Raw genomic sequence first — 17,584 nt, forward strand, 5'->3', positions numbered from 1 at the left:
TTTCACTTGAAACATTTACTATAGTAATTTTATATGCCAGACAAAAGAATAATTCTATTCACATTTTGTGCAGATCTTAATGGCAATTTACCATTTTACCTGGTGTTTAGTTTTAAGTATATACTTCTATTCAATTTCAGTTCTTAAGTTAAATATATGCACGTTCATTCAATTTTGTATCTTTCATTTACACATTCACATATCAACATGACCAAGTTCAATTGTTTATGCATTTGCATTTGCACAATCGCGTTTCTGTGTTTGTCCGTTTCATACAACTGACCACAAACAACAATATCATTTGTTACGTAATCCAGACCTTGAAGTGTGTCATCGATCGTTTACATCAATTTGCTTATATTGCATTTTTGTGGCACAGTTCAAGCGGTTCATATTGCCGGAAATAAATAAACGCAAAATGAAAGTGCATCATTTTTTATGACTTTATTTTTAGCAACATAATTCTTAATTAGTTTATAAGAATTGTAATTTATAAGCCATAACTTTATCAATAAATTTGTCTTTGCACTACTACATTGACCGGTATTTTTGTTTAGTGGTTTCTTCCAGTTACAAGTGCTGGAGGAACCAAATATAATAAGTTGGTACGACTTGACGCAACGTCTTGTCGAATTATATCAACCAATTAGGCACTGAACATTCAAACAAGAAAATACATTCATAACATTTTTGAGCATTTTTTGGTGACTCTGACGTGATTGGCACGTCTTCGTGATACTGAGATATTGCGCTCACGTCACCGCATGCGAACTTAACACCTGGTTAAATAAATGCCTTAAAATACTATTATGAAATTCGCTTTTACTAAAATACAGTCCGGATCACTGGATCGTGGATGTTTTGATCAAGTGAAATACACTTCAAAGTTCTTTTATTTTACTACTTTGTCTTTCACAACAGTAGGAGTATTTATTTACAATTATATTTCTTACATGTAGGATTATTCACAATGAGACTGCTGAATTTGTAGTTGTTGCAACTGCGACGGCATCCTGCTCTGCGGTCCTTCCCATTTGTTGGCTACTGCCGTGCATAGCTGCGGAAGTGTAAGTATGTGTCGACCTAGAAGCAGTTGTTGATGAAACTTTTTCCCTCGTATCTGAAGATTTTTGGCTATGTAATGGAGAATCCGTAACTCGTTGCACACAAGGCAGCTTATATTCTTCTCTTTCTTTTTGTCGCAGTTTCCAAATTTCATAGTGACTATGCCGTTTATTTTTGTAAAGTTCAAAAAAGTTTTGTTTATGCTGCAATATCAGATCTCGTAAACTCTCATTGTTATCGTTAATCTTACAGGTGAGCGGGGGAATGCCAATTTTTTCTCGATGTTTAGTTTTGCCATGATTATCATCATCATCATCTAACAATTGCTCCTCGTTAATGGTCATACTCTTACAAATGTTACGGAAACGTGGTTTAACAGACAATTGTTCAGTAGCCGTCATAATATCTGAGAATTTTTCGTATGCGTTTCCTTTCGTTGTCATTTGGTTCTTTTTAAATTATTGTTCAAATTAACAAATCCCTCATTCGATTCGTCGATTACAACCTCGATGTCTTGAATTTTTTTTTTCTCTAGGACCTCTGAAGACTTGTATGATTTAATTTCACCATTGTCGTGGCTTTCCGTATCAACAGCATCGTATAGATTCTTAGATTGCGGTTGAGCTACTATAGCTACGTCCCTTTTTATACGATCGTGTATACTATTTTGTATAGTATTGCTTTCCACTGGAGAGCTATCCGGAAAAAGTAGCAAACGTTTTAAACGTTGTAACCCTTGAATTTCGTTTTCAAACCAACTTAGACGTTTATTTTGCTGTTTCCTTTCATATTCTACCTCAGAACTCGTCATTGGGTTTAAAAATTCACAAATATTTAGTTGTGCAAAATCTACATGCGAAATAGTATATATACTTTCACATTTTAATACTTCTGATAAACTCTTTATTTTTTACTATTACGAGAAGGTAATTTCCACATATTATTTTCTTCAGTTTTTTGACAATTTACTATAACTACTGCTTCTTTCTATTTTGCCGTTTGTTTTTACCTTTGTAATCACACGTATTTAAAGTCCAATAGTTTGACGCCTCAGTCCTAGATTCTGTTATTATTATTGACGTAGCCTTCGATATTGACGCCTTTTTTTATGTGGATTAGCTGCGATCTGTTCTTTTGTTTTCGATGCTTTTGACGATGGCTCGTATACTAAATAAAAAATATATAAGAAAATATAAAAAAAAAAGTGAAAACTATTAATTTTGTACATACAAGTGTATGTAATTCTTTTTTTCTTCTGTTATTCAGCAAATTAACAATCGCAAATTCTCGGGATGTGTAAAAAAAACATTGTGAACGCAAAGTTCTTTGTTTGGCGGTTACTAAAGTGGGGGTTAAATTTCGTTTATGAAGTCTTTATTTATTTATTTTAGCGATTATTTGATAAAAGATTTCTTTTTTTAATTTTGCGTGTTATACGTCTGTCATGTTATTTTTTTTTATAGGTTTTATTAAAGTACGCATATTACTTGTTCGTGACGTAGGATAGAAAAAAAGAGTGAGAAGTAAATTGCGATGTGTTAGAAGTAATGTGATATATGAGTATAAAAATTATATCAAGGAAGTGCTCGATGTGAGAGCAAAAATGTGCAGAAGAGAGTGGGTTCATAATTTGGATGTAAACACTTATATGCCTTGATGGCACGGTTTAAAAAAAGAAAAGATTGCGACGTAAACTGTTAAATTGCGAGAACGCCAAAAGTCAACAATGCCACATATACTTAATCTGTGAAGTGTGGAATGGCGTAACATTCGGACAGACAAATAGGATATGATCAGGAGATTGTAGGACTCTACATGCACATAAGGGGGTATTCACCATGTTAGTTTTAAATGGATGATCATTAAATTTCGTGTGATTGAACATCTGCCTGTTAATAAGACAAATAAGGTCACGTCTCAGGCTGCAAACGATAAACCAAGGGCCTTTATTTATGGTCTGGAAGATACAATTTTATCGGCAATGTTGTTGCTAAGAATGCCCATGTGACACCCAGAGGAAGTGAAAATAAAATGTATCAAACTTGAGGCTTTAAAGTAAGTATATGATTTGTAAATGAAAAGTAAGGCCGGATGATTCTCAAAAGATAGAATTTTATTAGACAAAAAATTGGTGTATAAAAGATGTTTTTCTTGTAGAATTTATGCCACCAAGAGCCAGACGAAGGCATTTCCATTGGAATTTTAGATGGGACAGGCGTATTTTAATTTTGGTCTGATTAAGTCAAGATAAAGTTTAATCATGCAAAAGGGGTCAGCGCTCCAAGAAATACCACAAATGGATTTCAATACATTGATGACCTGAAAATATTCTTTGGCAGTTTTGTCAATGTAAGCTGCTGATCAAAGTGTGGAGTATAGGACAAAGCCTAAAAAGTATAAAGTTTTAACAAAGGGCATGAAAGAACCATAAATGAGCAGAAGAGTAACCATGGGGTCTCTTCTTTTGTTTGATAAGACCAAGCATTTGGTCTTATTGACTGAAAGTGTGAGTTGAAGTGATTTAAGACAAGAGGAAATAATGTCGAGAGTAGATTGAAAATTGCGCCTGTATAAATCTTTATCAGCTGCATTGTACAAACAAAGGTGTTGTGTGACTTCCATGCACGTGAAGCTCGATTTGATGGTACGGTTTTGTCCATAAACTACCCCTCCCAGCTAAGTTCTCCTGTTAATCAAAAAACTTATCGTAAAAGAATGGAAAGACGAACATCATGTTTTAGCTAGAGAAAAAAAATGACCGGCTTTTCTACAAAATTTACTTTTTTTTGACACCCACACTTCTACCTAAAGGAAAATTTACAACATGGGAATTTAAAGTCTTATGAGTAATCACACCTAAGAAAGGTATATTTTAAAATGATCAAAGTCTCCTCCACTGATATTTGTGAAGAATGCAATATTACTGAGTCTGCCGAGCACCTTATTTTTGATTGCAGGAGGTTTGACATCCTTAGACAGTCTTTCAGTATATTTAGCTTGTATATCAATTTATATGAAATTTTTCGTGCTGGTAACTTTAGGCATTTGAAGCAACTGACTGCCTTTATCAAATCAGCTAATTTTTCGTTCTAATTTTGCGTTTATAATTTCTTTTACAATCACGAATCGCTATTTTCTTTTTTGTCGGTATTTCTAGCTCGAGTTTTGACTGTACAGTATCAAGTACGATGATGTATGGGTTGACAGCTGAACAGAGCTTCTCATATTGAATGCCCTGTCACATCAGTCTCTACCAGTGCTCAAAATTATCATCAATGGCTTCCAACTATGTTACTGGATTATGGATCTAATTTTAACTTAACTGGTCCAATCCACTTCCTAACAAATCAAAAAAAAAAAAAAAACAATAAGGTTTTATGTGTATGTACATTTAAAATATGAAAAATTTGAAATGGCAATTGAGTTTATGTAAGAAATATGCGATTCGTGAGCGCACATTTTTTATCACATAAGTCGTCTACATAAAAAATGTATTCTTGAAAGGTAAGGTAAAAAAGCCCCTTAATGGAAAATATGTCCATATTTGTTTTTCATGAAATTGGGTTTCTCGTAGTCTTCGTGGTGTTTTTCATTGCTTTTTTCGAGCCAGTGTGAGTACTTCTAATCTATTTCAAAATTATTTCATAGGCTCCGACTGTACGTAAAATAGACATAAACCGCTTATTGTTATGATCACAATGATCGGTGGACAAATTTCTATTGGCTTGTACGTTCCAATTATTGCAGATTGTATATGGCACAAGATGGCCGCAAAGATGGTTCGTTGTTGAGAACTGAATCAATAGATTCAGAGCGTTATCAGAAATTTCGCTTACAGTCGCTTCACTACCCACTCTTCGTAATCGTATATAATTAACACAGGCATTTAAAGGTATACATGGGTCTACTTTTCCCGATCACCAGTCAACTGTTGCTTTATTGAAACGATAAAAATAATCATGAATTGGAAATAGAGCTCCCAAAGTTAAGTTGCTCAGAAAGCAATATTTGATAAAAAATTTGTACAATTATTAAATGTATCGATGCGCGACTTAATTGGTAGTGATGAACAAGTTATAAATAGCTAGAAGAAATTTCGTCATATAAAAAGGAAAACAAGTCAAAACGTAATAGTTAGATGAACTCGATCCACGTTAGAAAAAAAAATATTTTTAGCTTTTTCACATAAAGCAATGTGCGAAAAAAGAGAGAAAAGAAAAATCGATTAAAACCTTTTAGCTGACGAGGGCTGACTATTAAATATCCTACCCGGCCTCTTCTAATACAATACTTACAATACCAACTTGCGGCGTAAAATCTAGAAATTTAGAAAATTGCTATACAAAGACTTATTTTTCATAAGTATGCTTTATGCCGAGGGATCCAAGAAGTACACCTGTGAATTCCGAACTTAGTGTAGTAAACTTTGGTAGTCAAATCACTAATTTGTGACAATTTTCATCGTAAAGTACTAAAATCTAAATGGTTAAATTGCGGTAAGGCCTCAAAGTGCGTGGACTGCATTAAAATAACTTGTATTGTTTGTCAATCTAAAAGTTGTAACGCTTTGAACAGAATTGTCCAAAAAGAAACGGTGAACAAGACAAGATGATAATGACAACTGAAAATATCTTTTGCAAAGAATACACGGATTAATATTCATCCAATTATTTCCTATTGTCTTCATAGCCTTAATAATTGCGTGTCCGCCATTATCAGACCCTGTATCCACTACTTCTTCCAAAAACCCCACGAACGCAATTAATAAGATCTTCACGAAGAAAGCAGGCGACGTCAACATTACATACCCTTTATATGGTAACTTCATATCTTCCAACAGTGCAAAGACTTCGCGAATATCATCAGGGCTAGCAGATTTAATAATCGTAATAACGATAACTTTACCTCTTGTTGCAAGACCTTACGTTTATTAATTGCACTACCTTATCCTTTTAATGGAAAACTTTAAATATTTTAAGTGGTGCGAAAAGTCGCCACACTCCTATTACACCAAATAATTCGTAGTTCCTAACAAAAAATTGATAATTTAGTTTCCCGTAAACGTTTATTTTGACAGTCAAGTAAACCTAAATTCAAACAAAGAACCTTTTAGTCCAAAACCACTGCTGCTTAACCAAATTTTAGCGGCGTCAATACGTAAACACATAAATCATGGTGGAGCCCATCCTTCTCCGTCCTTTTCCGTAAATACCAGGCATTAATTAGAAAGGTTACCACCTACTCTGCTAAATGTTCTAGTTTCGCTTTTAATTGAGGGTTCGTCTAATTTGAGTAAATCGGCCTACTACTACTAACTAGTAGCACAACTAACCAGCACAAATGTCAAATTTCCCCTTTGCCAAAGTGTGTTCTCCAGAAGACATAATTGGGTGCACAGAATTAGCTAATTGTCTGTATATATGTAAATTCGGTTTATACATTTATTTTACCCATCACATTTAAATAGCGCTTATATAACATTAGATTTCCAAAAGCAGCTATCATTGTATACTAAGTTTCATTGCGGTTTAATTTTTTTATGTCCAGTCTACAGATCGCAATTTTTGAGGCATTTTGAGGAAATTTGGTACACCGAGTTGGTTTGGCCCAAGGACAAACACTATTGAAATTGTTGGATCATTTTCTCAAGTAGTTCTGAGCGTCTTACTCGTTATTGAATGATTGTATTGAGCGGAGTGGTTTAGGGTAGTGTAGTACGGTACTTAATGACCGGCCCCGGTCAACTACAATGTTTTCATTTGCTTTTTGGTAATTAAGGGATCACTTAAGACAATCAAACTATTTGGTTTTCTAAAAAATTTGCAGTAGCGCTACCTTTTAATCTCAATGCAAGCCTGAAGGAAAAATCATGGCGTAATCGATTCTTGTCCGCCCTCTTCCGCAAATATCAGGCCTCAATTAAAAAAGTTAACAGCTACCTTATCCCACCATATTAAAAGAAGTTTAGGATAATTGAAGGTGAAAGGAAATACTCGATTGGACGCGCAAAAACACGGAGTTCGTACCATTGATGAGTTCTTTGCCAGTGGAGATCCACAATCCAAAGCAGTCGTAGGAAGGCCAGTTTTCCGACATGAAGTGATCGTGGCGATGGCCTGTAGGGCTATATTCTGGTTGCAGAAATTTAAAGGCAATGGATATAAGATAAGCGAATGATGAACTAAATTTTAGTCTGGCACCCTCTACTACAAAGACGATTGTCGCGATGAAGACATTCGCTTTGTTTGTTTTCACTAAACGGAGGCACTTGATTACTTTGAGGGGAATCGATAAACTCTAGTCTGCATTACTCTCGCACGGTGAAGAGGTGCGCTAAATGTGTTCTTATGTCTTGCCAGGGGCTTCTTCTCTTCACACATTTTGTTGCTATTGCTGCGCAAACTCGATTTGAGCCTTGCTTATTTTTTCTTCCAGAGTCTCATTTCCCTCAATAAACGAAAGATGTCAGGGTAGGCCTCCTCCGCCCAGTGGGAACACAATGTCCATGTGCAGCATGTTGACTGGTTCCACATTGCCGTCTCATCTGCAGATTTTACTCCACATCGAATCTCAGATTATATAGGACTTGTTCCAAAACCTGGCCGAAGGCTTTTATTAATCCTTCTTCCATCACTTTTTCTCTTTTAATGTGGTACAATTGATGTTAAGCGCCCCCGAAGCAATCTTTTAGCTTCGTCCTAACAGCGGGAGCCTCCCATTCCGGGAGTTTCGCAGTGGCTGTGGTTACTCCAAAATCGTGGCAAAAATTTAAGATGTTAGATAGACCAAGCCCTAGTCAGGGGGAGGGACATGCCATATACATTTTCTAAGTCTGAAATTGCAACGTAGCTTTGCTCGCCGTGGGGCGCAGATGACGCTTTTTCACTCCGTGTGCCAATGGGTGCCGTAGGGTTAAGACTTCGCGGGAGGTACGTACATAAAACCCCTTAGAACATCTACACTTAACCCGTGTTGGACCAATAATATCATGCCAACTGGTTAGCACCTTATCAAAATTATACAGATTCCAACACCAAGAAAATATTTAAACCTAATTACTAACTTAGACCGATTTCTTTAATTCGTGTTTTCATAAAGTTAATCAGTTCCATGGCCAAAAAGAGGCAACTATCTAAATTCTGAAAACATTATTCCGGTCCGTTTCTTTGCTTATCAAAAATACAGATGATTCAATGCAAAAAAAGGGGAAAGAAAGTTATCGTACTCTCTTTAAACATCAGAAAAACTCATAATTCTGTGGTTTGGTAACCCTTTGTAAGCTTCTACTACGCTTAAAGTTATGGATTCTAAATCCGTTGTGATTGTGGGTAGTGCTACAGTAGAAATGTATGGAGGAGTAACTTAACCAAGCTCTGTAAGCGCCACCATTTGCATACTGCTAAGTTGCAGGAAAGTCGAGATAACAAAATTCATATTTTCAATACATTGATGATTTCTTAAATGTTTCAATTACATTATCATTTGACAAAGCTATTGAAAATCTTTCTGCTAAAGCCAACCTTTGCTATAATTTCTTTGCTGATCCCAACTTACCCTTTAATCCTAGCAAAATTAACGCTATCTGTTTTGTTGAAGGAAAATCGTAAATCCATCTATTAATGGTTTCAGAATTGAGCAAAAGGGAGCACTTCGTTTTCTGGGAAGAATTATGAACGACGGTCAAACCGTACAAGGTCAATATGAAAAATTCTGCAAATAACCGAACAAGTCTTCCCCCTAATACAGCTTTAACTATTTATAAGTCGTTAGCCCGCTCACCCGACTTCCAAAACACATACAAAAAAATTGCAAAATAGGTTAAGATCTCTACTGGACTAACACTATTCTGAGGGTGATATGCTTGTCCGGGATAGAGGTTTCCTTCTGACGGCCAGGGAATTGATTACTGTCAGGATTACAAGGTCTTCATTCTCCCAGGAACTCACCTCACTGTGCAATGCAGAACCATGCAGCTATAGACATTGCTTCCAAAAATTTGAAGACGTTTTTGACTTAGTTAACCACATTTCAGTAGAGGATTTCAGTCATAAAACATGTAAGATCATCTTGTATATAGTGCTGTCAACATCTGGCTCGAAAAGAAATATTAACTAATCCTGTACAAGATCTCTGGGTACTTACCTATTAACGCCCCCGTGGCAAAAATATTATTATTAAAATGTTATTATTATTAAAAAAAAAATTATTAAAATATTATTATTATTATTATACATTATATTTAGAATCCAAAAAATTCTTTTCTAAATTTTAAAAACGTTGCTTTTTATCGGTTTTTTAATAATATTTTTGCCCGATTGCGTTAATACTTAAGTACCGATCATCAGTTTCGGAAATGGCTTTATGTCTGTTATAGAAACTATTTATATATATATGCCATAGATTGGTCGGTAGGCAATAGCGGTTGTGGTTTCTTGGTGGTTACATGAAAATCACTGGCTGCTCACCAAATGACGCCTGCGAAATATGAGACGCAAGAGAATCGGGTGATCATGTCATTTTTAATTGCCGTAAACTTGGAAATATCAGAAGATATTTTAATGTTTTTAATACATACAGTAATATAAACGGTTTTTTTAGTGCTCATAAGTACGCTCTTCCTAAGGAATTAACTTATTTCATTAAAAATGAAAATACATCAATTACTTTAAACCTAAAATTTGTTAATTTTTTACATATTCATAAAACATTGTTGCTCTGAATGATAGTTTTCACTAATTTTTTTCTACTTTATGAAATTTTTTACAATTTTTTAAACAGCCTAAGCCTGCGACACTTCTATTGTTCGGTTTAAATGTTAAGTTATATTAGTTATGTTCACCGTATACAAGCACTGAAGTGTTACAATTTTTCAGCAATCTGTACATACAAAACAAAAGTGCTAAAAATTACTATTTGTTGCCATATATAGAACAATTTTTCTTAGGTACGTTTATTCGGAAAAATTAACTTTTCCCATCTACATTTCTCACGTTTGTATAGTATAGCAATACACTGTTTTTCAACGACTTTGGCGAGAAATATTAGGAAAGCAAAATTTTTTACATAACGATTTTTTTAAATAAGTTTTGATACGAGGAGTCGTCGTAACTTCGGTTTGATTTAAACTATTTTTAATAAGGCTTACAACTGTGTTAAAATATATCATTGCAACAAATTGCCTCAAAATATTTCAAAAATTATGTGGTTTAAAAACAATAGTGCCATAGCAAATTTAATCTGATAGCATAACAAAACCCGAGTTTATTTCAAATCCTTCAGCAAACTGTCGCATAAACTTATGTAACCTTATTCCAAGTGGTGTAGAATAGCAAAATTATAAGATGGAAAGGGAGAGATAGAGAGGGAGAAGCACACTTTTGTTTGTTTCGTTAGGGTGATTAGAGAATTTAAAACTATCTGAATACAATTTCATTCTGTGTTTTATAAAATTGTTACCTGTTTATGAGAATGAAGACCTTCACGTCCCTACACAAATGATCCATGTTGAGTCGTTAACGGTGACAAGAAATACGTAAAAAACTTGTTAACTTTCGGCATGGAAACATTTTACTGGTGGAGATAAATACATAACTTTAAAGCATTGTTTAACTTTCTGATGTAGGTTTATGATACGATTAAATCGGCAAAGAATATGACCTTTTTAATTTGATTTAAAGCAAATGCTTGCCAAATATTTTATGAATAAAGGTTTAGGAATTGCTATTCTTGAAAAAGGATCCATTGCTCGCACAATTACAACACTCCACTCTTGCTGTCGAACTTACTGCATGTTGAGATAAATTTCTGATTTTCTGTTGCTTCAGTCGGGTCTTGGGACTGTAACCTGGATTCATAGTTAGGATTGGTGAAAATAAATCTTCCAGATTGAATCGATGGCACTGCGGATTGAGTACTACATACTTGGTCACTTCCATCCAAGACGTTATTAGGTGCCACTATATTTACAGTGTTTGCTCGTTGCAATATTTCCGTGACCGAATTAACACTTATACTTCGTGATTTAAGAAAGTTGTCATCTCCCGAGCTCGGCTGAATATTATTTTGCCAGGCAAAATCACTACTGCCGCTCAAACGCATAATGCGTTTAATTATTTCTCGTACCAGTTCTTTTTTCTGCATATGTGTGATATTTTTCGCGTTGATTAATGAACATATCAACTGTGTACCCAAATCTAATTCAGGTGCATAATGTAGGAGGGAAAAATTATTACTTGATATTTTTGTAGAGGAGTGACAGGTATTTTCTTTGCTCCCTGCAAGAGTGTCTAGGAAGTTAATTTGCAATTTTTGTATATTGGAAATATTATTAGAATGCTGGACGCTTCTTTCTATACGTATTTTACGTTGCACTACATCGGCTAAGTTGCCAAAAAAGTCATGTGATTGGTTTTTATTCCGCCCATGTGAAGACGTCAACGATTTGGTGGGATCAGATTTGATGTATTCAAAACTGGACGGAGTCTCAATTCCTTCAAGCACCGAAGTCGAAGATGATAGGTTAACTTGCACTCCCTTATCAATAAGTTGCGGTGCTCGACTTAACGTTGTCTGGCTAAAATTGTCATTTCTTTGTTTGTTAGTAAAACAGGTACTTTGGGAATTTATTTTGTGCACATTAGAAATCATTCTCGAGCAAACTCCGCTGTCCATTAACGTGCTAGAGGTTAAAGGTTGAGTTTCTTGCCTATTGATAATGAGCGATGCAGGTGAAATTCTTTCAGACGTGTTTTTTGAAGTACGTGAGTTCTGGGAGTTTTTTTATATTAATTAGTTGTTGTAATACAAATCTCTCTAAATAACTAACACTTATATTGGATGTCAATCGATCGTAACCTACATCACCCAGAGAGTCCCATTCTAAAAGTTTTTGCGCTGTGGCCACTGATTCTGGAGTATGTGTGAGTTTTGAATGAATAATGCTCTTTTTCGATGCTTCCAAATCCTTATCCAATATACTCATGGCCTAGGTTACGATAGTTTTATATAGAATTGAAATTAATGTTGTTTTGAAAATGGTGTTTACTTTTACTTACATTTATTGCACCGGCATTATGCATACTTTGACTCATTTCTTTGCGACATCGTAAATTAGGCTTTGTCTCTAAATATTTTAGCCTCTCGTTACTGCGACTGCATTCCATTTCGTGATGGACGTTTTGTTGGCAACGAATTGTCTTATTAACCATTTCAGTTTTTTGATCATCTTGAGAACTATCGCTTTCTGGTGAATACAAACGCATAAACCTTTTTAAATCTTTACTTCCAAATTTCATATAATAATCAACTATTTTGCTAGAGCCGCGCGGCGTTTGCAGCATGTCGTGCTTCCATATGTGTTGATATGTTCTGTCCATCCCTTGTACAGAAAGAAAACCCGGCCGCTATTATTATAATTTTTTTTTTTTTGGATGTTGAGTTAAGATGGACTAAACCAATAAGATTTGTGGCTTATAGGTGTAGACAATAAACTGTAGAAATTATTTGCAAAAAATATATACAAAATACAAAAAAAAAGCTGCGGCTATGACATCTAAAGCCGATAAGTTGAGTGTAATTGTAGATTGCTGGCTTGTTAAAAGTGATGTAAAAATAGTGTTGCAAAGTTTGGCTGAAAAAAGAATGTTTTAGAAACAGCCTCTAATTGAATGTAAAAGAAGAAAAAAATATCAGGAATTAAAAAGATTAATTCTCTTTTCTAAGCAAGTTAGTTCCCCGAGATAAAACACATTTTATGCTGCAAAAAGCTCGAGGAAGCCACCATTTAATTTGGAAAAGCCAGAAAAACTTCTAACACCATCGAGTCTGTGATATCTGAAAACTAGATGTTCAGCAATATTACAAACTTCACATATATCACATCGTTTAGCACGGTCTATTTTTAAATATAGGTGTTTGCAAAATTTTGATCAGCGACTTCTACAGGTAAAAATGATAAAGGAATGGGAAATACCAATGTACGTAGCGGTTGGATCCGATGATCCAGACCTTACTCCACATAAAATAACAGTTTTCCATTTAATATTATAGATTTGTTTGGCGTACACCGCCGCTAATCATGGAACGCTCAAAATTCTTCTTCCAAATTCATTACTTTTATTGTTTATTTGAAGAAATCTGCAGCCGATGCCCACCAAACAAGTTCAGAGGCTTATAGTGATGCTTCTCCGTCGATTTTGGTTCAACGATTTAAAAGTGCCGACACGAACTGAGTGAAAATGCCACATTTTGGCTACTCTGTTGCAGCTCGAATGAGATTTTTCGCCACACCCAATGTACTCACCAGACATGGCACCTCCTGATTACCACTTGTTCAGCTCGGTGCAGCATGGCTTGAGTATCACGCGGTCCGCAAAGTTGAACAAGTGCGAAAATGGGTCGGGGTGTGGATCATTGTCAACCAATATAAGTTCGTTCGAGAAGACATCGCCATATTGCCAAAAATATTGTAAAATGTTCTAGAAAATAATGGAAACTATTTTGATTAATGTTAACTGCACCAATTTTCCATAATAAATGCGTTTTTGAAGTGAAAAAGTAACTAAAATTGTTGCAAACGCCTAATACTTTTTCATAAGTGTGACCACTCATGGGTCGACAAAAAATTTTGATTTCCCAAGAATTAAAGGAAACCTCTGATAAGGGTTTAAAGTTAAATGCGGGATTTATTTTGTAGAAAAGACGATTTGATTTGGCACGCGTAATTTCTTTAACATCATTTAGTTGTTTAAAGATGTGGGTACGAATAGCCCGTGTTGCTTCATTAGGAGTATATTTAATGGATGAAATCGTGCCATCAACTTTAGCTATTTTTGGATGCAAGTCAGACTTTTCATCAAAAAAAAACCTCCTTGACCAGGTATCCAAACAAGGCAACAGTCATCCACTTGAGATCCCTATAACATCCAGAATATCAAACACATATGGATTACCTGCCTCTCTTTTATTTATTAGAAGCAGAGAGAAGCAGATAAAGAGCTTGGTATCCACAGACGTATTTGAAGGAAAATTGAAAAGTGTAAGAGAATCCTATCCAGCTTTATCAAATTGACACAATCATAGCCTTTGCCGATATCCAGGGAAAACATAAAAACCATTTTACCTGCTTTCTTTAGACTAGCTATGAGAAAGGATAATCCATTAACGCACTGGTTCGTGGATTTGCGCTTTTGATACGCATAAGAACGAGCTGGAATAATATTCCCAGTTTTCAAAAAATACATCAGCCTCTCCCTAACTATGAGATTAATAATCTGTATGAATACAGATATTAGCGAAGTGGGTCTAAAGTTACGTAAATCATTTAAGTCTTTACCCGGCTTGGAAATGGGAACTTTGATGCATCGTAAATCCAAGGTTGTAAAGTTAATAGACCAGCAGTTTTGAATCGCTCGCAACAGGATAGTTAAGCTTTCAGACAGTGCTCTGACCATATCATACTTAACTCCATCACAACGTGCAGCAGTAGCACAGAATTCTTTCATCATGACACCTTTATTTGACCTTTTTACCTTTGTAACTGTAGACCTCCATTTTTTCAGTGTTTTCGTATATTCAATGAAGTGGCCTGGATTGGCATATTTACTAATTTTTTCCCTTCCAGCTTGGTATTTGCGAAAGAGTGTTGACAGGGAAGACTTCCATCAAGATTTAGGTGAGAAGGACTCACTATCAGAAAAACTCAATATCTAGCAGACTTTATCTCAGACTGAAAAGCACTTCGAATTCATAATAAATTAGAAGGAAGATCAACTTTAGACAGACGGTCCATAGGGAGGTTACGTGACATTAAATTTTCTATTTTTTTAACAATGCGAGAGTGTTAACTCTTGCCAATTAGGACATTAGTCGTATTCCAGTTGAATGATAAAATAGTTGAATTAGGAAATGTTAAATCCAAGACACTGCTCGCTTTACCATTACTTAAAAACTGCTGGCATTGAGGGCATTTACAAGAATCCTGCCTTTGTTGTTTGAGAGCTGATCACCATAGAAGCAATGTCTAGTATCGAAATCTCCAGCTAGAATCACATTTTGTTCGCCATCAAGAAATTCACATAATCTCTGAATCTCATCCCGGAAAGTTTGTACATCAACATTAGGTGGAAAGTAGCATGATGCTATGATTCAGTTTAAGATTCATGGTTTTGATGATGATAATGTCAGTAGCAGAATCGTAGGGAATACGTCTTTCTCAACTCATAGGAATTATTATCCAGGCATTGAAAGTAATTAGGAAAATATTTCTCTTCACTTCTTTGTAGGAAAAGTTTTTAGTAGCCATACTCTTGTTAATAGCTAACTCCTGCCCTCTGTTCGGGCAAGACTCGTTCAAAGTGCTACATCCACTTGAGTCACAGGACAGACACGTCATCGTTTCACAATTTTCGGCCTTGCCACAATTGAAGCCTCCTTGTCTTTACAAAACTTAGAAACATGCCCATGCCCACCGCACCTAAAGCATTGTTTTAACGTGGGAACAAAGTAGTTAACCAGAAGATTACAAAAATTAAACTTAATCGACTTAAGGAGGGTGTTTCCTTTGAAACCAATTTTTATACTGGTTGTCGGAACAGCATCTTTGTTATCAGAATTCCCTCTTCGAGGCCTAACGGCAGACTTCATGAGAATATCGGACATTCCACTTTTAATAATCTCATTCACATCGTGATCAATCTGTTCGAATATAAGCTCTAAAGATTTTCTTTTTAAAATCATTATTTTTACTAAAATTATTAAGGCGAAGAGCAGAACTAAACAATAATTTGGTTCTACCTTTATTAACTGTTTTGAGGTCTTTTAAGTCATCAGTATTAAAACTTTTAAGTTATTCATAAAAAAAATAGACCACGACATTTTCACAAGTTTCAACAACTACAATGAAATTACGAAGCATAGTCGTACAAGTTAATTTCTGGACTTGGAATGCCTTTGGCACCCAAATGAGAAAGCTTACTAACAACCCTGTTATCAAGTACTTTTTTACCACCAAATGAGGAAATTAATTCAGCACCATGCCGAGCCATCCTCAATCTCTGGTTCATATCAATACTATACACAAAATAATCCTCAAAGTGATTTACATTTACAATAATGTGATCAGATCCTATATTTATAGAGACACAGGCTGATGTTGTATTAGCTTTTATGGATGCTATTTCGGGGGACACTTACCCAAAGCCGAAAGTAAAAATAAAGAAAGGCTCTTTAATACATTAAAAAAAAAAACAGTTTAGGAAATTACACGCGCAAGTATAATTTTCACATAAAAAAAATCACTAAACGATTCAATCAAATAGTACTAGTTTTTATTTTACTTTATGTGCTTTAAATTGAGATAGGCGAAGTTTTTTTTTTTTTTCACTAACACATAAAACGCATGTCAAAAAAAAATTTCAGCTGCCGTTTACTAAAATGTGTCGTGTTGTTTCGAGTGTTGATTGTGAAGGGAACTCGCTATAACTATCAAGCTATTACTAGCTACCCATTAACCAGGCGTTGTACGCGTTTCATCGAAGTTTTGATTAAAAAAATTTAGAATTAGGTCGAATAATATTTTAGATCATGGCTCAAATTCGTTTGTGATGTACTAAAAGTTCATTAAAAAAAAACCAACCTACATAAAAAATGGGTAAGCAATGTAAGCACTCACTTTACTAACGTAGGGATTTATAAAAGTAGCTTTTTCTGTTTTCAACTTACCCTTTTCATGGTTACCCTTGAAAGTTAAAGACGTATGGATTTTATTATTTTTCTCCTCTTTTAATTGATTTTGAATACGTATGCTATCGTTACTTCCTATTTTTCATTACTCCCGCGTTTTTTAATTACCTGTGTACGGCTGTGAAATAGAGTCTTTTATATCTGTCAAATGAGACGAGCACAAAATAGTATACGTTTTTGTGTTTTGGTCTTTTGGGATCAATGTCAGTCCTTTAGAGTTGCATTTATCAAAGAAAACAGTGCAGTAATTATGTACCTGAAAATAATGATACCGATTATGTACGGCGTTAACTAGCTTTCGGTTTCCACTATTTTTAGCCATATATATGCAGAAAAGGTGCGCGAAATGCTCTCTCAAAATTGAACAAAATTGTTCACGTTTTGCGTTAGTATTGATTGTTTAGAGCTGCATTTATAAAAAAACAAAATAAGTTGTAAATTGAAAAATAAAACAAACTCCAAACAAAATTATTTTTCCTACAAACATATGAAGAAAACAAAATATCTTAAAAAAAAACTTATCACTGTAGCGGATATATTGACCTAATCTGTTTTACTAAGCAAAAACAAAAGACAAGGTAAGTCAAATGCTGTCATTATATAATAAAGTAATGTTGAGATATATATGGACATCAGACGGAATGGTTCTTTTCTTTATATAATGTCATTTGGCAGTAGAGAAACATCGAGATTGGCCGAAAAGAAATCTTGTAAGACTTAGAAGGGTCCTGCGGAATGCTTTAAATCTTCTCACGTTATCCGAAAATTGGTGAGTAAA

General features: G+C 34.9%; 1 protein-coding gene across 1 annotated transcript; it reads right to left on the reverse strand.

Moving 5' to 3' along the window:
* Positions 1–910: 910 nt before the first annotated feature.
* LOC119637667 lies at positions 911–16,777 on the reverse strand. Its single transcript, XM_038033863.1, is given in 6 exon segments — positions 911–1,502; positions 1,505–1,914; positions 2,075–2,165; positions 10,822–11,826; positions 11,828–12,049; positions 12,120–16,777. Coding segments are annotated over 6 exon segments (2,550 nt in total). The 5' UTR covers positions 12,405–16,777; the 3' UTR covers positions 911–965.
* Between the last annotated feature and the right edge of the window lie 807 nt (positions 16,778–17,584).

This window comes from Glossina fuscipes, unplaced genomic scaffold (assembly GCF_014805625.2).
Source record: "Glossina fuscipes isolate IAEA_lab_2018 unplaced genomic scaffold, Yale_Gfus_2 60, whole genome shotgun sequence".
In the NCBI taxonomy this organism is placed as follows: domain Eukaryota; kingdom Metazoa; phylum Arthropoda; class Insecta; order Diptera; family Glossinidae; genus Glossina; species Glossina fuscipes.